The following is a 19586-nucleotide window of genomic DNA, read 5'->3' as shown; positions in this document are numbered from 1 at the left end:
TAAATATAAAAAATTAACACTTTCAGTTAGTCTTGTCTTTAGTCCTGGTTCCAATCAATTCGTTGATACTCAACACTTTTAGTATTTTGAGTTCTCAACATTACATCTTTAAAGAAGGAATCTTGCCCTTTCTCTTTTAATGCGACTGTTTTTCATTTCTGTAATGTCAAATCTTCAGACTGCTTCCTGTAAAACCATAAATGGTTTGTTTTGTGCCAATGCCCTTTTCTTCTGTGGGTTTACGTATCAGTTTAATTTATAGTACTACACAGGACTACACAGAAAGTATTTAGTGTTGTTACAAGCTACACCTCCTTCTTCTCTACTTCTTCTATTTTTATGGCGGTTGGCAAACAACACAAGGTGCAATACTTTGTCCAGATTGGAGTATGCATCAGATGTTCTGTTATCCTCCCAAATACCTGATAGTCTTAAAAAGAAAAGAAAAAAGACTAAAAGTGTTCCCGATGGGATTTGAAATAATTGCTGTACGTCTGTCTCACTTTTATTCTTATTTAAAATCTCTTTCATGTTCTTAGTTATTACATTCAAAAAAATATTTTGTACTGTTTCCATTTGTCCACAATGATTACAACAACCTGTAGCATGTTTACTGATTATTGGAGCTATTTATTACTCTCATCCTCCATGTCTTCTTCTATTCCATTTTCTAAATTCTCTAACTTTCTTTTGGATAATATAATAAAATCTAACATTTTCTTCTCTCTCCCATTGCTCTGGCCATTTCTTCCTAATGAATAGTTTTATACTCTTAGCCTTATTTATACTTATTTTAACATTAAATTCAACAATATTATTTTTAGCAGGCAGCACTTTCAGGAAAACTGTTTGCCAACTAATCCCCTACAATTCAAATAAAGGCATGAATGCATAAAACATACTTGCATCTTCAATAACTGTTGCACACTGCACCAGACATAAATCAGACTGTAACATTTATTGATGCTTTATGCAATACACAATGCATATTTTTTTACAGTAGTAAAAGTCCTCTACATTTTTGTAGCAAAAAAAATCCCAACAGATTAAAAGCTTCATGGCAGAAACTTAAAATAATAATAATTTAGCATACTAAATAAAGTGGCATAGATTCAGATGCAGAAAATGCTGATTTGAAAATCGTAAGAGAGTACAACAATTAACATTTATTATGGCAATAAAAGCATTACATCTGCAGAAACGTTCAAAGGAATACTGACGTACGGCGACATGTCCAGGTGGCTGCTGGAGGCAAAAGAAAGAAAGAAAGAAAGAAAGAAAGAAAGAAAGAAAGAAAGAAAGAAAGAAAGAAAGAAAGAAAGAAAGAAAGAAAGAAAGAAAGAAAGAAAGAAAGTAAGGATGGATGGATGGATGGATGGATGGATGGATGGATGGATGGATGGATGGATGGATGGATGGATGGATGGATGGATGGATGGATGGATGGATGGATGGATGGATGGATGGATGGAACAATATACAGATTATTCCATGCAAAGCTTACACTGTGTCGGTGCACGGTGCAGACATGTTTTCAATAGCTGTGCTGCTTGATTCCTGATTGCCTAACATTTCACAATGGCAGCATGATTTCAGTAGCTTGTCCACTGCACTTTTCCTAATGCAAAAGTACATGGTTAAATCTGCCAGAGGACTTAGATGAAGACAAATGCAAGCCAAGCTGTCAAAAATCGGGTTATATCTCACTTCTTCCACTAATGACCAAATAACGTTAGGAAGAAACAGCAGAGTGTAAATAAGTAGCACCACAACCAGCAGTGTTACTATCCTTCGTTTTTCCTCAGCAGGGACACTGCGAGCTGCAGACAGAGCTTTGATGGTTCCAACAAGGCAGAAAATCAAAAAGGGGAATGGAAGGAGAAAGATGACAGCAAAGATGATTTCTACAACCTGATGGTTTACATCTAAACAGTAAGGAAGAAAACTGGCAAACGCCAATGTCCATACTAGGCCACAGACCATCAGAGATGTCTTGATGTTTCTCCTGAATCTGTACCACAGCGGCTTGGCAATAACCAAATACCTGGAATGAAAGAAACTCACTGATGATTGTACTAAGGACAATCAGTAAATTCTCATGTGTATAAAGGTAATTACCTCTCCAGTGAGATGCACACCATAAATCCAATACTGCCGGTTAGAGCAAAGAGGTAGATGTAGTCTATGATGTCATGCATCTCGCCGGCCTTCCAAGCCGCCAGGCAGCAGAGCTGAATGAGGTCAGAAATTAAAAGGTTGATGACGTAGACTGGAGCAGAGTGACCTTTTTGGATCTGCAGAGAAAGAAGCCATAAACATGTCCATATAACTTGTTGCTTGTTCCATAAATACAAGAAAAATAGAGCAAAAAATGAGTAAAGGCCATATTTTGGATTTGTTTTGACAAAATCTAACACATTCATGAGCATTAATGGTAAATGGCCTGTACTGGTTTATCGCTTCATGAAGTCCAGAGAGGACCCTAAATCACTCCACCCTACACTCATCCATTCACACACACATTCACACCCAGATGGAGGGGAGCTACTGGAGAGTAGCCACAGCTGCCCTGGAGCACACTGACAGCAACACCAGGCCCTCTGAACATCACCTGCAGGGAAACGTTTCACCCAAGGAAACAGTGACGCAGGTAGACGGAGTAGAATCAAACCCTCCCACCATCGCCACTGTTAATCTGTACTATGAAAAAAAAATGCTATTCCATAAATACAAATTTAAATGTATGCAGCAGTTCAGATATTCTGATCTCTTTATTGCATGTCAGAAGATATGAATTAAGCTATGCAAATGCCAAAAACAAAGATCTGTTGATGATGTTACTCTGTGTACATTGATGAAGATTCCCTAACCTCAGTATGCTGAATGCTTGGAGTGGCGAAGATGGGAGAGGTGTTCAGCGTTTTTAGTTTTATTCAACCTAATACAAAATAAAGTTTATATAATAAAAAATACTGGTTTGAGCAATTAGAAGAACTGACTATGGGTTGCAGTTTTTGCCCAATATGGTTATAAATATAAAAAACAAGTGAAAAATAAAATACCTCATTACAGTGTAAGGTTAAATCTTAATTAATTCAGTTTTAATGCTCTAATACACCCTTGATCCAAACACACCGACACATTTCCTAGAAGTGACAGAATTTGTTTTTCATCAGAAAGCTCTTCATTTATTTTTATTCAGACCCAAAGTGTCTTTAGTTACAGAAACACGTGTTAGAAATAGACAGTGTGAAGGTCAGTGTACGTACCAGACAATAAACCGCACAGATCGCCACCAGCGTTAGAGGAAGTCCTGTGCAAATAACTATTAATACCATTAAATGCATCTTTGACTCAATACTAAAGTCGGATTGGCTGCTGCTGCTGTTGGTGATGTTGAAGTCATCAATGTTGATGAAGGTGGTGTTGTCCTGCATTTCCATTGTTTTCTATAAAACATGGATGGTAGATCATGATCAAGTTAAATGAAGCTAAATGTTAGTTGTTCATATTCAGACCAGGAGTTTCTGGATGAATCAATCAAAATCAAATCAATCAAATTTTATTTGTATAGCACATTTCAGCAGCAAGGCATTTCAAGGTGCTTTACATAATTAAAAAAATAAAAACAGCATGCGACATTGAATAAACAGTTTCTGTGCGCGCAATGACCCACTTTTACATAAATAGATAAAAAGTAAAGATAAAAACATTAAAAACATCGAAGACATCAAACCCACAGTCGAACCCTAATTTAGCCATAAGCAGCTCTAACCAGGTGGGTTTTAATTTGAGATTTAAAGGCTCTCAGTGTTTCAACTGTTTTACAGTTTTCTGGAAGTTTGTTCCAAATCTGTGGTGCATAGAAACTGAATGCTGCTTCTCCTCGTTTGGTTCTGGTTCTGGGGATGCAGAGCAGAACCAGAACCAGAAGTTCTGAGGGGTCTAGATGGTTGGTACAGCAATAACAGATCTTTAAGGTATTGTGGTGCTAAACCGTTCAGTGATTTATAAACTAACAACAGTATTTTAAAGTCTATCCTCTGAGCTACAGGGATCCAGTGTAGGGACTTTAGAACTGGTGTTATGTCTCCATCTTCCTGGTTTTAGTGAGAAGTTTAGTGCAAAGTCTCCCTGTTGTCCTAACAACATAACTAGATGTGCATATAGAGTTGAAAACATTTACAAATAGCTTCTTGCATTCATAAAAAAAGACTTTTTAAAGACAAGAATCATAAAATATATCATGTTTCTCTTTTAAAAGTTAGAATCCCATGCCACTGCAATAAATGGAGACATTTTCACAGAAATTACAGACTGCATTACTGTGGCTTTAGGCTTTTAGAAAGATTTCATATGCCCATTCTTTAGGTAGTTATCACTACTGATATCAGGATGAACAGATTTTACCTCAAACAGTTGAAACTCTTTACTGTAAAGAGCTGATGTGTGAGGATTTAGTCTTCTTGTCGTCCAGATCCAGAAAGAAAGATCCAACCCTGATAGCTGATTATCTACATCCACTTTAAGGAAGTTAAGACAGAAGTCATTAGAACTAAACTGTTATGAGATGAAATCATAAGATATTATCTGTGCATGAGTCATTTTCACATAGACGCCTTGTATATTCAAAATCAGAACTTTTCAGGAAATGAAAACACCCACTTGTTTATTAATGCATATATGTCCAGTACAGTCAAAGCAACAAGCTGCTTTGATTCACTATTTATTTCTGGTGTTTATTGATGGAACCCTGGACAGATGTACAGGGTGATCAGGAGAGTAAGCTACTGGAAGGAAACGAATATAATTACAGATGGAAACACTAAGGTTTTATTATCCAGAAGAAAACGTGTCTTACTGGAAAAAAATAAAACTACTTTCAATTCTTCTTTCAATAGTTAAATCTAAATGTGACTGGAGGTTTCTGAGAAATTAGATATGATAGATATTTACAGAAGTGTAAAAACATACACAGACAAAAATAATCATCATCTACTGGAAATCATTGAGATTATGTTTCAGTAAATTACACATCAAAGCAAAATGTTCGTTTTTTGGTGTCAACCTTAAAAATTTAAATTTGAAAGATGCTTTTGTTTCTCAGTCTTTTCATAAAAAATGGTTTTCCAGTTTGTTCTCAAGCCTTTGCTGACCTCTGTTTCCTGACTAGTTATTGATGCACCATCATAGTTGATACAGCTTCCCCCTTTCCACAGACATCATCCAGTTATTTCTGTTCAAAGGTTCCAGAGAGGTGCAGCTTGTTTTTTGTCAAAAAGTCAGATTAGAAGAGAGCCGTCCGTCTGTCCATCCGTCCATCCGTCCATCCATCCATCCATCCATCCATCCATCCGTCCATCCATCCGTCCATCCATCTGGTTTTTCCATTTTGTCTTGACAAATCCAATGCACCTTACTGGCACATAACTGTTATGTTTTTATTATACCTGAGAAAAGGGAATTAACTAACACTTATTGTTTTTGTGTGTGTGCGTAAGCATAGGTGCATGTGCGTGTAAGCGTGTGTGCATGTGCGTGTAAGTGTGTGTGTGTGTGTGTGTGTGTGTGTGTGTGTGGGGGGGTGTGTGTGTGTGTGTGAAATATGTTTGTAATAGTCTTTTAAGTTGAATAGGTATTTTTATGTGAATAGGAGGCAGATATAAGTTTGTACTTCTTTCAGTTAATTTTCATTCATAAGATCAGATCATTTATAGTCTCCTGTAGGAGAAATTTGTCTAGGAAACAGGAGCAAAACTGCAGTACGACAGTAAGAACACTGTAACAATAGCCACAAATACATTCAAGCAAAAATAAATAAAGTCACAAATGTCAGATCAGCAGTTCACCCCTTGACTGTCTCATTTCATTCACATACAGTACGTCTTCTACATGCATGTGGGTTATAGTGATCAATTTATTTTTGAGTGAATCAAATAAAAAATAACCTGAAAACTAAAATGAAAAACAATTCTCTCAGCTGTTTTTGTTGTAGCATTCACACTGAAGGTTGCATCTTTACACAAACCAGAAAGTGCCAATTAGACAAGAAATGATACTGGCAATAATTATTTAGATAATAGATTATTGTTGTTGTAGATCCTTTGACTTTTTAAAATGTGTTTAAACTAATACATCACTTTTTTTCCCATTACTGTAATGCTTTTATTGCTTAGGAGCTTTTTTATGTTTTTTTTTTTCAGACACCAGCCCTGCATCACATGGTGTGTAATTGTTTTTCTGACCACCAGAGGGCATGCATACTGTAGACACAGACAGATTTTATTGTCATTCAATTGTGCCAATAACTGTATCTATAGTCGATGTAAAAGCATCTGAAGCAGGTCATGAAGTTCAAACTGAAAACCATCTTTCTGGATTTCCACCTGTCATGTAAATGTTTGACTGATGCAGATCATCCACAGTCAAGAAAACTTTAAATGCACAGAAATGAATCTGTAATTCCTCTGGATCTGGTTGTTCATAAAAAGACTGAAAAGTGAGAGATTTGATTAATGAGTTGGTGTGAAAGTGCAAATCAAGGGAGGTTACAGATAATTAAATTATTAAATAAATTAATTGTGTTGAGAAAAGTGGAGATCATCCCACTTCCCCATGCTGGAGATTTTAGTTTAATAGTAACAATAAATAAAATTACCTTTAAAATTGATTACACAGGTGACATCAAGACCCAACAGTAGAGTGAGACGGTAATAAAATTATTCTGGTTGTTATTGTGTCCTGCAAACTTTGCTTTAATTCTATTATTTTTCTATTTAGTCATAAAAAAATCATAGTCAGGCAGAAATAGAGTCATGAAACAGGAAGAGCAGGTTTCCTGAAGAAAGAGGAAGTAAGTTTCCAGCCTACATATGTAGAAAAACAGTTCAGACTAATAAATAATGGTTATAATACTATAAATGAATGCTAACTCAGAGGTTATAAATGTGATTTTAACCTTGAACTGGAAATGGTGTAAAATGTGTAACTGTAATTAAAGGTCACTGATGTTTTGTTGGAGGTAGATGGTAGGTGAAAGGTCAGGGGGAGGATGAGCTGACGGGAGAGCAGAGATGACCAAGGCCTTATTGTTGAACCTCGACTTTCCAAAGAAAAGGTTGGGCAGGCAACAGACGTAGGACTGCTGAGCAACTGGGGGTCATTAGAACAGGCGTCATGACACGACTCCAAGACAGTGATGGATATGAGATCATCTAAATAATAACTTGATCATATTGTTTTATCATTAGGGATTAATTGTAAAGTATGCAAGTTGATTCTATTCTATGTATTTCTATATTGAATCAGCTTGTTTTGCAAAACGCTTGAAGCAACTTGTAAACTGCTGCAATAAAAATGAACTGAGCAAAACCCAAAGTGGCTTTATTTCCTTTATTTATTTAGTTTATTTCTTCCCTCTTATTCATATTTTCACTGAATAAGTTTGTATATTAAAAATAAACCAGATTTTAAACAAGTTTTATTTCACATAGCTGCACATAAAAAGAACATTTGAAGGCAAGGTCACCAAAGGTGCTGTGGTTTCTGCTGCAGAAACCACAGCACGGCAGCAAGCAGCAAGTTGAGTAACTTTTCTGCAGAAATGTCACAGAAAAGCTCAATTTCTCATAAATGTTGTTTCCTTTCTTCCACACAAGATCAAAATAAATATTTCCTCTTTCCGTTGAGGCACTAAAAGATATCTTACAAGATAATTATCATGAGAAGCCTCACCACAAGCAAAAGATGTTAAAAACAGATATTTCAAAGCTTTCTCAAAAGTTTACAAAACTAAGATAGAAAGATGTGCTACAGAAACATTTAATAAGTGCTGACTCATTTTAATTAAACTACGGAGAAACATTGTTATTCTGGCTTAAAACGTTTTTCCTGAATGTCATGTTGTACATAATATTCTTTAACGACTTTATCCTATTTACTGAATAACATTTAGTGAATAAAGTCAAAAAACAACAGCAAAATATCTGTTCTGAAGATGTATTACTATATCAGCACCAAAATCAGAATTATATTACATAAATAAAAATAAGTCAGAGTTTTAGTCTCACCAATGAAAAAGCTGCAAATATGGCCATTAGAGTTAAAGGGAGTCGATGTCATTGGTGATGCTGGAATCATCAGGTTCATGTTGCTGTAATTGTAGATTTTGTCCCATGAGGTGATGCTGATGTTGGAGTCTTCCATCACTCAATGGGAAAGAAAACAGAGGTATAAAATCTGTTAAAGCAAAACACAGCTGAGCACAAATAGATATCTGGCCTCAGTAATACGAAATCACAATCTGTCTGTAGGCATCAAGCTAAAACCATGCAATTCTTAAAGGTTATTTATTTTTATTTATTTATTCTTAGGACTGACTTAATTCAACAGAGGTCCAGCCAATTGGTGCCAAAAGTCTCAAAATGTTTGGAATGGAGATCAGCTGAGTTCAGTGAGTGTGACTCAGGTGATTGTATTATTAGACAGCTGAGTTTGGAAAGTCAATCCACTGGATCTTATTTGTCATTATTTTATACAAATTGGTTCTGATTATCATATTGAAGTTTATTTTTTATTTCTTTATCAAAAAGGCCAAATTTATTTATTATGACTGATTTGTAAAAGCAACAAAAATGGCAACACATCATCCTTTTCAGAGGATGAATTATTTAATTATTTAATTATTTTATATCTTAAGTAAATTTCTTTGGTTTCCAGTTGAATTGTGTCATAATAGATGAAAGACTTTTCATGATTTCATCTCAAAACCTGATTTAAACTGTTTACATGTAAATATTCTGATAAAACTAATAAATGTAAAAATAATTAGTTTGATAACGAAGACTCTTTTTTCCAGTTAGTGGTCAGTCAGTAATAATTAGAATAAAAAATTAAAATCTAATTTTCCATAATAAATTGAAGAATTTTCATAACTTTATTTACATATGAATTTTCAGCACTTTTCAGTAGTGATTTAAAATATATATTTCATAAAAATAGCAACATTTGGCAAACTTTTTAAATTAAAAAAGTATCTCGCTTACATAATTATCCCATTGTAACCTTTAACAAAGTACCAGTGGCAACTTCAGTTTTCAGTAAATATTAATCACACAAACACAAAATAAAACATACAATCTTTTATTTTAACTTTAAACATTTCAGTCTGATTCTAACAAAAATAAGTTTTATTTTCCTTGTCATTTCAACAGCCAAGCACATGTGTGCAAATATTTCTGAGAAGTTTGATCTTGATGCTAAATTTGATCTGCCAGTCAAAGTGAGTCAGGAGATGAAGTGACAAACTGTCTGCCTCTGTTCTGAGGAAATTTATAAAAAGCACCGGAATATGATTACGACAGAAAGAACAACAACACCAGCGGTTTCTGAAAATATTACCTGAAAAAGAAAATGTGTCTAAAGTTCAAATTCTGTTCAACTCATTTCATGGGTAAAGAATAAGTATTTAACCCTTAAAGACACTTTTGCTTTTTTGGCAACTAAATGTTTCAGATCATTAAACTTTGTTGCTGAATCAGTTTTTAAATGAATGATTTAACTAACTTCATGTGAAAAAGTAAATCTGATATATGTTTGAGCCACTCTTTGAAAACTTTGTGGAGAATTTTTGGCTTTTTGCAAAACTGGTTTAATTTAGCTCCTACAGAAAGAGTTTGAGCAAAACAGTTTATTTAGTGTCAAATTTTAACTCCCACTTCAGTGCAGACTTTAACTCGGCCACTCCAAAATATTTACTTTATGTTTTTGAGCCTTTCAGAGGTGATGGTCACTAATCGCTGATTTGAGGTTTTCAACATTTGTTGTCAGAAAGGAGAATTTCTGATTTAAACAACTATGGAAAGTTGTCCAGGTTGAGTCAGCAGGGCAGCTTCAGGCTGTGTTGGTGTGATGTGCTGACATCACAACCCAGACAGCAACATATGAGTGAATCAATGCTGAAACATGTTCAGACAGAAATATTGGATCCTTGTTGAAACCTGACATTGAAATTATAGAAAATCTGGTCGGTAACTCACATGTTGAGTCAATGTTAGATTTTCGACCATAACTTATATTATATCAATACTGTATCAATGTTTATTCAACCATCGTTTTGTGGGTCCCTCCGTCTTCGGGGCCGTCCCACGTCTCTGCTCCTTCGTCTCCGGATCTCAGATTCTAGTTTTATGAATTTAATAAGAAATCTGGTTTTACTTTCCTGTTTCTTCAAAATGGTCCATGCTCCCAGCTTCTGTCTGCCGACACACACATCCTGACATTCAAACTATATGTCAGTGTGAGATTAAAAATAGAGGATTTTATTATAAACAAGGTGCAGACAGGTGAACACAATATGGTGGAAATAAAAGCTAGTAAAGAGTTTCCTACAGATTCACAAAGAACTAGTCACTTTGTCTCTTGCAGTTTTCCATATTTAGCATCATCATGTTTAACTGTCACTTATGTCAAATCATAAAGCAGCAGTCTTTATCAGTGAACAACTCCATATTTGATGGCCTGCAGAGCTGGACTCACTTTCTGGAATCATTTTTTTTTTCTTGGTCACAATAAGCAAAAAGGTTTTGAGTCTAGATATGTAACTGAGAAACTGATATATGATAATCAAACAGCAAATCATTTTATAATCTCACCTGGAGATGCTCCAAAGTTCTAGTTATCATTTATTATAAAGCAGAATAAAAACACACAGATGTACAACTTGTTTACATGAATCTATAACAAACTGACATTAAAAAGTTGACATAAGAAAATAAACCACAGCTAAATAACAACTAAAATCATTTTTTACAGCTTTTAAGTCTAGCAAGTGAACATGAAGTAATGTACATATTACTATGTATGTTTGCTTAAGCAGAAAAAAAATAAAGGAAAACACATTTAAAAAAATACACTCATGATTAAATGTGGGTGATTTAGCAGAAATTCTGATTTCAGACATAATTATAATAATGTTGCAATAATTTTCATTCCTGTAAGCCATCATAGTTTTCATATTATCAACAGATCCACCATGAAACTGAAATAGTTACAGGGAAAATATAACCGTGCATAACTTGTAACAAGATCAGCAAAAAGAAAAAAAAAAGTATATATTCAACATTTGAACCAATTAATTTTAAGGACGACTTTCTGAAGATATAAATGACAAAATAATGACTAAAGAGAAAGACAAATGAACTGAGGCAAAAATGCTCAAAGTGCTCATTTAACAAATCAGAGATTTCTTACATTTAATTTTTAGAAAATATTTTTTATGAAACATTTAAAAAAAATGTCCCTTTTGCTAGTCGATCCAAAAAGCAGCTACAACAAACTGATTATTGTTGAGGCTCTTTTGCACCATAACAAACATTAAAACCTAAACAGTCTCAGTATTTGTACCAGTTCTGCTGTCATGATCTGTGCTGCTCATTTCCAGATTGGAAGAAGTTTTACAAGAACAGATTGAAGCCAGAAATTTATCCATGATGCTTTTCCGACTTAACAAATACAGAGTTGTGTCTGCAAGAGGACTAAGAAAAATACAAAGAGCAGTCACAACAGCAGAAAAAATGCCAAGTTTAGTATTCAATACTCCAATGACTTGTAGAAGCAAAATGATGATGGGCAGATAAAGCAGAGTGTAAATAATCAGCACCACAACCTGAATGGCTGCTATTCGTCGTTTTTCATCTGCTGGGACACTGAGAGCTCCAGAGAGAGCTTTGATAGTCCCAACCAGGAAGAAGATCAACAAGGGAAAAGGCAGGAGGAGAACAACTATGAGGGAGAAAGCAGCCATCTGAACACCTAGAGTCAGAAAAGCAAATAGCAGAAAAAGAAGAGGAAGTATCCAGACCCCAATGCAGACCACCACATATGTCTTGATGTTTCTCCTGAATCTGTACCACAGTGGCTTGGCAATGACCAGATACCTGTAATAACAGATGGAGATGTTTAGTCTCTGAAGGTCATGAAGAACAGACTGATGTGATTATATGAGACAGTAGAGGAGTAAAAATGGAAACACACCTTTCACAGGAGATACACACCATGAATCCAACACTGGTAATAAAAGCATAAAATAAAATGTAGGGGCAAATGACAATGGATAGACCAGGATTATATAGATCTACTGGAATTCTGCAGCAGAACTGAATGAGATCAGAGACAAGAAGGTTGATGACATAAACTGGAGCATCTTGACCCTTTTTCACCTGTGAGAAAGAAAACAGAGAATAAATATTAATGACACAATAAAATTTTTGACATGTAAATTGTTGCCTGTTCTTCACATTCCAGTGATTTAGGACAAGATTAACTTAAATCTGAACAGGAACTTAGTCAAATAGCTCATCCATTGTAAATAAACAGGTTACACTTATATTGTACTCACCTGGAAAAAAATTGCAATTATCACTATAAGAACTAAAGGAAGTCCAATGGCAATGGTGATCCAGTTCATCCACATTATGATTTGTAAAAAAAAACTCGGGTCCATCCGGTTATTAATGTTACTGGAGTTCAGGTTCATGTTGCTGTAATTTAAACTGTTTTCTCCAGACATACTAAAGTTCAACTTTTCCATCCTTCAGTGCTGAACCAGAAATTTGATGACAGGAGTAACTGTAAACAGAAAAGATAATAACATTTTTAAATGCTGTTCAAGTTTAAACTGTAAATCCTGACATTTACTATCAAAATCCAAATAATATAAAATTATATTGGTAAAAGTTGACAAATTTCTCATTTATCAGAGTTTATATATTGTTCTTCAGGTTTTCTTTAACTGGGTCCAAACTGTAAATATTCATATTTTCACCCTGAGAAAACCAAACACGGCCATCCAGTGTTTAACAGATCTACTTCTCTGTATCGACTCACAGAAATGTTTCTGTTCAGGTTCACTTATGAACAATCCTGCATTAACAAACATCTAATTAGGACAATTTCAATTTTAGAGTGAGACAGTAGTTTATATATTTATTATATATAATTTGAATGATTCTTTATTTCGTCCATGTAAGCTGATGCATCAGGTTTGGGGGTAAAAGTTGTTTTTTACCCAGGAACCATTGCAGGAAGGTTCCTCAGTCAGTAAAAAGGAAATCAGAACCAAAACCTGAACCAGAACCTGAACCAGAACAAGAACATGAACCAGAACCAGAACCAGAACCTGGCTCAGTTCAAGCGGTGATCTGCCACAGAGTGGGGGTTTGTGAAACCAGAACAGATATGCAACATAGAAACAGAAGACCTGATGTAGGATTACTTTCTATGTTAATGAAAAGTAAAAAGTTCCCAGCAGAAGAGAGAGAAATATGAATTATGGTTAATATTATCTCAGCTGATGCTGTTTTCTAGGAAGGCAACTCAGACCAACAGAGAGAGAGATAAAGTGATCAGTTTGTCCTCCAGCAGCAAAACTACAGACTGTCTACATGAAACTATTGGCAGGTAGCATAAACATTATTTCTATTATTTTTCATCAGTAACATTAAATTAAACAGATGGAATATATTTTCCAAAACATATTATTGTGGATGTATTTTGTTCATTTCTGTACATTCAAATAAAATTATATTTACCTTTCAAAGTCTAAAGGTCCTGAAATGGTTCCTGTTTTTAGCCAGTTATCCTTCTCACCTTAACAGGCTGCAGCCTGAGCGTTCTCTATAAATACTTATGTTACGGTGTCTGACCAATCACATCTGACTTTACTAAAGGAAATGGGTGCACAGATGATGTAATAGGTCCATTTCCTTAACCAGCAAGAAGGAAACGATGGTAACACTTTATTTGACAGGGTGTCCATAAGACTGACAGGACACTGTCATAAATATGATATAACACCTGTTATGAACATGAAGGAGTCTTTATGAATGTTTGACTGTTGTCATGAAGTGTAACAAAACAAGGTTGCATATATTAAATGTTTGTCTATTTAATGTAGACAAACATAACTATATTAAATATTAGAAGATTTTGCACTACAGTGTACTAATGACTTGGTGCATGCTCTCATATTTCATCCTCTCACTTATTTTAGCTGTGAATTTAAGCTCATCTATCCACATGAGGGTCATGGACAGAGCAAGGCCACTTTGTCTCAATGTTGCTCAAGATGCCATCAGCATCAAACATCATCTGTGTGTCATTCAAGGCATGGCTCCGTTTGGAGCGGTGCAGGATACTGAGAGCCAGCAGTCTGCACAGGTAGCAGACATCAGACCCAGAGAAATGTTAACGCTCACACAGGTAAAGCCAACAGACCTGCTCAAAACGCTCTTTACTGTCTGACAAGGTCAGATGGAATGGAGCTTATGAACTGCATCCTGTCATCAGCAGGACCCTTGGTAGAGACACAACATATGTTTATAATCTAAATAAGTTTTAACTATTGAGTGATTTAAACTTTGCATACATTTAATTAAATGCCAAACTAAATAAGTTGTAAACATTTTAAGTTAAGTGGGTGAACTGCCATTACATTTTTAATTCATTTGGCAACACATAAAATATAGTCTATTAAATGTGTTTCTGTCAAACTTATAACAGTCTCAGAAAAACAGTGAAACAATAATAATGCCTCCACAATAAAACATCTTAATATATAAAACCTAAATGAAAAGGTCTTATTGTGTTCTGTGTTCATCCTAAAGGTGGTGATGTTTTATTAACATGAATGGCCAAAACAAAACCATGAACAAAACTCAGATAATTTTAAGCTATTTACAGATGTTGAACGTCTCGATTCTAAGCTTTCCATTGATGTGGAAATTACATGGAAATTACAGAATAAGTTGTTCTTTACTACAAGTTTTGTATGTGTTAATGACATGTTTATGTTATTTGTAATATAGAAAAATAATAAAGAAAATAGACTTGAGTTGCTTTGGCAGGAAACAAAAATGCTATTTTGCATCAACACAGATATGAACCTAAACCTCTCAGAAGGCCTGTCGCGATAAACGATAAATAAATTAATCGCACAATAAATTAAACCATCGACCTCATTTTAATTATCGGCTTTATCGTCTCTTCCTTCCTGTTTTTCTTTCTATTGATGACACTGAATGAAAAAAGGCTCAGCTCCGGTGCTCTCCACTGACCCTCCCTTCCTCATTTCCTTTGTGTAATGTCCAGCGTACAAGACACGAGTTGTCGGCCGATTGTCGGACCATTTTCAAAACCTGAGAGACACATTAGCCGATAGAAATCCCACGTACAACGGTTCGGTTTTTTGTACGCCCCTGTCCCTGGTGGGGTCGGGACGGGTTCTGGTTCCCATCTCCAGTGAGACATTTCAGCCAAGAGGCAGGGTCACTGTGTCTCCTTGGTCTGTATCAGGGCAACACAGAGACAGAGTAGACAAATAACCATTTACACACACCTAGGAAGAATTTAGAGGAACCAATTAACCGGACAGTCATGTTTTTGGACTGTGGGAGGAAGTCAGAGAACCTGGAGAGAACCCACCATATGCACCACTGTGCAGCCCAGGCACTGCATGTACATGTTTATTTATTCTTACAGTGCTGTGTTTTCCTTTCTGATTCACAATAATGGTCTGTCAAAAAATTACAATAAAAGTTTAAATATGAATTTTGTCAAGTCTCTTGCCATTGGTCTCCCAAAATTACAATTTACAATTCATTAAAGCTAAGTCTAACGCTCACTGCTTTAGACACAAAGCACTAAGCGTACTGCTTTCTGACCTTGTGATAACATTGACAAGGTCTTGACTGTCTTATCCAAATACCAAACAAGGACTTTGAGGAACTGACATGTTCACAGATATAGATATTTAATATTGACAGATGAACTAAGAATTTTGAGAAAGAAACTGCCATTTGCAGGTAATCCATGTTTTTTATTTTTTTTTTTGTTTTTTTTGCTGTTTGTACAAATTGTATTAATGTAGAGGCTAAAATCCTATATATTAGGCTACTGGTGGTTTTTCATGGAAGGCTTTGGTTTTACGTGCACTCAGTTAAGATTCTTACTGCCGATCTTCACTTTGACTTATAATAAAGTCATTTATTTCCAGTACAATGTCCATTGTGTTGCTATTTCCATTTAGATCCACATAAATCTGGCATAAATCCAAACCAAGCACAGTAGAAAACTCTTTGCCTCTTCCTATTAATAACACCTGAACAGAATCACACTTAAATAACCCAAACCCAGTTCAGACACACACAGAACTCAGATGAAATTCACCCCCTGGTGGTGATAAAAAACACGAAGGATAAATGGCTCCTATACTAAGAAATGCACTTACTGTTTTTGAAATGTTGAAAATAATTTGAGAAATTCACCAGAAAAGACAGAAAAAAACTGTAACATAAGCATGAACCTACTGTTCAGTAGACTTGTTTGCACTGTTCTGTTCATTTATTTTTGTTAAATAAAAATATTAAGTTGGATTAAAATATTACAATAAAGTATTGATGTCTGCTTTTGTAAAAGAGCATGCATAAAATATTAAAATGTTGAATTTTGTATAAAAAACAACCAATGCAAAATAATTAATTGACATACATTGTTTTGTGTCAAATTATGCATTTACCTCCAGGTATCAGGAAATGTCATGAATTAAATTTAGATATAATGCAGAGGTCAGCACTTTGCATCCACAAGAGCAGAGCAATGCAGATACATGGTCTACCTAACATCCATCCATCCATTTTCTTACCGTCTCATTTCCATTCACATACAGTACGTCTTCTACATGCATGTGGGTTATAGAGATCAATTTATTTTTGAGTGAATCAAATAAAAAATAACCTGAAAACTAAAATGAAAAACAATTCTCTCACCTGTTTTTGTTGTAGCATTCACACTGAAGGTTGCATCTTTACACAAACCAGAAAGTGCCAATTAGACAAGAAATGATACTGGCAATAATTATTTAGATAATAGATTATTGTTGTTGTAGATCCTTTGACTTTTTAAAATGTGTTTAAACTAATACATCACTTTTTTTTCATTACTGTAATAATTTTATTGCTTAGGAGCTTTTTTATGTTTTTTTTTTTTTTCAGACACCAGCCCTGTAATGGTGTAATTGTTTTACTGACCACCAGAGGGCATGCATACTGTAGACATAGACAGATTTTATTGTCATTCAATTGTGCCAATAACTGTATCTATAGTCGATGTAAAAGCATCTGAAGCAGGTCATGAAGTTCAAACTGAAAACCATCTTTCTGGATTTCCACCTGTCATGTAAATGTTTGACTGATGCAGATCATCCACAGTCAAGAAAACTTTAAATGCACAGAAATGAATCTGTAATTCCTCTGGATCTGGTTGTTCATAAAAAGACTGAAAAGTGAGAGATTTGATTAATGAGTTGGTGTGAAAGTGCAAATCAAGGGAGGTTACACATAATTAAATTATTAAATAAATTAATTGTGTTGAGAAAAGTGGAGATCATCCCACTTCCCCATGCTGGAGATTTTAGTTTAATAGTAACAATAAATAAAATTACCTTTAAAATTGATTACACAGGTGACATCAAGACCCAACAGTAGAGTCAGATGGTAATAACATTAATCTGGTTGTTCATAAAAAGACTGAAAAGTGAGAGATTTGATTAATGAGTTGGTGTGAAAGTGTAAATCAAGGGAGGTTACAGATAATTAAATTATTAAATAAATTAATTGCTAACTTGATCATATTGTTTTATCATTAGGGATGAACTGTAAAGTATGCAAGTTGATTCTATTCTATGTATTTCTATGTTGAATCAGTTTGTTTTGCAAAACGCTTGAAGCAACTTGTAAACTGCTGCAATAAAAATGAACTGAGCAAAACCCAAAGTGGCTTTATTTCCTTTATTTATTTAGTTTATTTCTTCCCTCTTATTCATATTTTCACTGAATAAGTTTGTATATTAAAAATAAACCAGATTTTAAACAAGTTTTATGTCACATAGCTGCACATAAAAAGAACATTTGAAGGCAAGGTCACCAAAGGTGCTGTGGTTTCTGCTGCAGATGTTTGATAAATGAGGGTCAAGTTGAATCACTTTTCTGCAGAAATGTCACAGAAAAGCTCAATTTCTCATAAATGTTGTTTCCTTTCTCCCACACAAGATCAAAATAAATATTTCCTCTTTCCATTGAGGCACTAAAAGATATCTTACAAGATAATTATCATGAGAAGCCTCACCACAAGCAAAAGATGTTAAAAACAGATATTTCAAAGCTTTCTCAAAAGTTTACAAAACTAAGATAGAAAGATGTGCTACAGAAACATTTAATAAGTGCTGACTCATTTTAATTAAACTACGGAGAAACATTGTTATTCTGGCTTAAAAAGTTTTTCCTGAATGTCATGTTGTACATAATATTCTTTAACGACTTTATCCTATTTACCGAAAAACATTTATTGAATAAAGTCAAAAAACAACAGCAAAATATCTGTTCTGAAGATGTATTACTATATCAGCACCAAAATCAGAATTATATTACATAAATAAAAATAAGTCAGAGTTTTAGTCTCACCAATGAAAAAGCTGCAAATATGGCCATTAGAGTTAAAGGGAGTCGATATCATTGGTGATGCTGGAATCATCAGGTTCATGTTGCTGTAATTGTAGATTTTGTCCCATGAGGTGATGCTGATGTTGGAATCTTCCATCACTCAATGGGAAAGAAAACAGAGGTATAAAATCTGTTAAAGCAAAACACAGCTGAGCACAAGTAGATATCTGGCCTCAGTAATATGAAATCACAATCTGTCTATAGGCATCAAGCTAAAACCATTCAATTCTTAAAGGTTATTTATTTTTATTTATTTATTCTTAGGACTGACTTAATTCAACAGAGGTCCAGCCAATTGGTGCCAAAAGTCTCAAAATGTTTGGAATGGAGATCAGCTGAGTTCAGTGAGTGTGACTCAGGTGATTGTATTATTAGACAGCTGAGTTTGGAAAGTCAATCCACTGGATCTTATTTGTCATTATTTTATACAAATTGGTTCTGATTATCATATTGAAGTTTATTTTTTATTTCTTTATCAAAAAGGCCAAATTTATTTATTATGACTGATTTGTAAAAGCAACAAAAATGGCAACACATCATCCTTTTCAGAGGATGAATTATTTAATTATTTAATTATTTTATATCTTAAGTAAATTTCTTTGGTTTCCAGTTGAATTGTGTCATAATAGATGAAAGACTTTTCATGATTTCATCTCAAAACCTGATTTAAACTGTTTACAGGTAAATATTTTGATGAAACTATGAATAGTATTTAATAAATGTAAAAATAATTAGTTTGATAACGAAGACTCTTTTTTCGAGTTAGTGGTCAGTCAGTAATCATTAGAATAAAAAATTTAAATCTAATTTTCCATAATAAATTGAGGAATTTTTATAACTTTATTTACATATGAATTTTCAGCACTTTTCAGTAGTGATTTAAAATATATATTTCATAAAAATAGCAACATATTGCAAACTTTTTAAATTAAAAAAGTATCTCGCTTACATAATTATCCCATTGTAACCTTTAACAAAGTACCAGTGGCAACTTCAGTTTTCAGTAAATATTAATCACACAAACACAAAATC

At 34.3% G+C, this 19586-nt stretch overlaps 2 protein-coding genes across 2 annotated transcripts; both read right to left on the bottom strand.

Moving 5' to 3' along the window:
* Positions 1-1500: 1500 nt before the first annotated feature.
* LOC106903531 (G protein-coupled receptor 4-like) lies at positions 1501-3443 on the bottom strand. The gene is made up of 3 exons (XM_014967409.2): positions 3270-3443; positions 2119-2294; positions 1501-2044 (listed from the first exon to the last, which is right to left on the bottom strand). The coding sequence occupies exons 1-3, from the start codon at positions 3441-3443 to the stop codon at positions 1501-1503; spliced, it is 894 nt and encodes a 297-aa protein (XP_014822895.2).
* A 7089-nt stretch (positions 3444-10532) lies between these two features.
* Positions 10533-12589, bottom strand: LOC106903520 (uncharacterized). The gene is made up of 3 exons (XM_088013157.1): positions 12398-12589; positions 12034-12218; positions 10533-11936 (listed from the first exon to the last, which is right to left on the bottom strand). The coding sequence occupies exons 1-3, from the start codon at positions 12587-12589 to the stop codon at positions 11381-11383; spliced, it is 933 nt and encodes a 310-aa protein (XP_087869283.1). The 3' UTR covers positions 10533-11380.
* Between the last annotated feature and the right edge of the window lie 6997 nt (positions 12590-19586).

Source organism: Poecilia mexicana, unplaced genomic scaffold, assembly GCF_051168715.1.
Source record: "Poecilia mexicana isolate PSO_F unplaced genomic scaffold, ASM5116871v1 scaffold_15, whole genome shotgun sequence".
Lineage (NCBI taxonomy): Eukaryota > Metazoa > Chordata > Actinopteri > Cyprinodontiformes > Poeciliidae > Poecilia > Poecilia mexicana.
Note: the sequence above shows the minus strand (reverse complement) of the source record. Positions and strands in the feature narration are given on the sequence as shown.

Excerpts from the sequence above, each read along its gene's own strand:
- LOC106903531 (XM_014967409.2), bottom strand. The coding sequence starts at position 3,443 with ATGGAAATGCAGGACAACACCACCTTCATCAACATTGATGACTTCAAC. Across the intron at positions 2,295-3,269 it reads TCTGTGCGGTTTATTGTCTG|ATCCAAAAAGGTCACTCTGC; the intron begins GTACGTACACTG and ends CTTTCTCTGCAG. Across the intron at positions 2,045-2,118 it reads GTGTGCATCTCACTGGAGAG|GTATTTGGTTATTGCCAAGC; the intron begins GTAATTACCTTT and ends CTTTCATTCCAG.
- LOC106903520 (XM_088013157.1), bottom strand. The coding sequence starts at position 12,589 with ATGGAAAAGTTGAACTTTAGTATGTCTGGAGAAAACAGTTTAAATTAC. Across the intron at positions 12,219-12,397 it reads TAATTGCAATTTTTTTCCAG|GTGAAAAAGGGTCAAGATGC; the intron begins GTGAGTACAATA and ends TCTTTCTCACAG. Across the intron at positions 11,937-12,033 it reads GTGTGTATCTCCTGTGAAAG|GTATCTGGTCATTGCCAAGC; the intron begins GTGTGTTTCCAT and ends CTGTTATTACAG.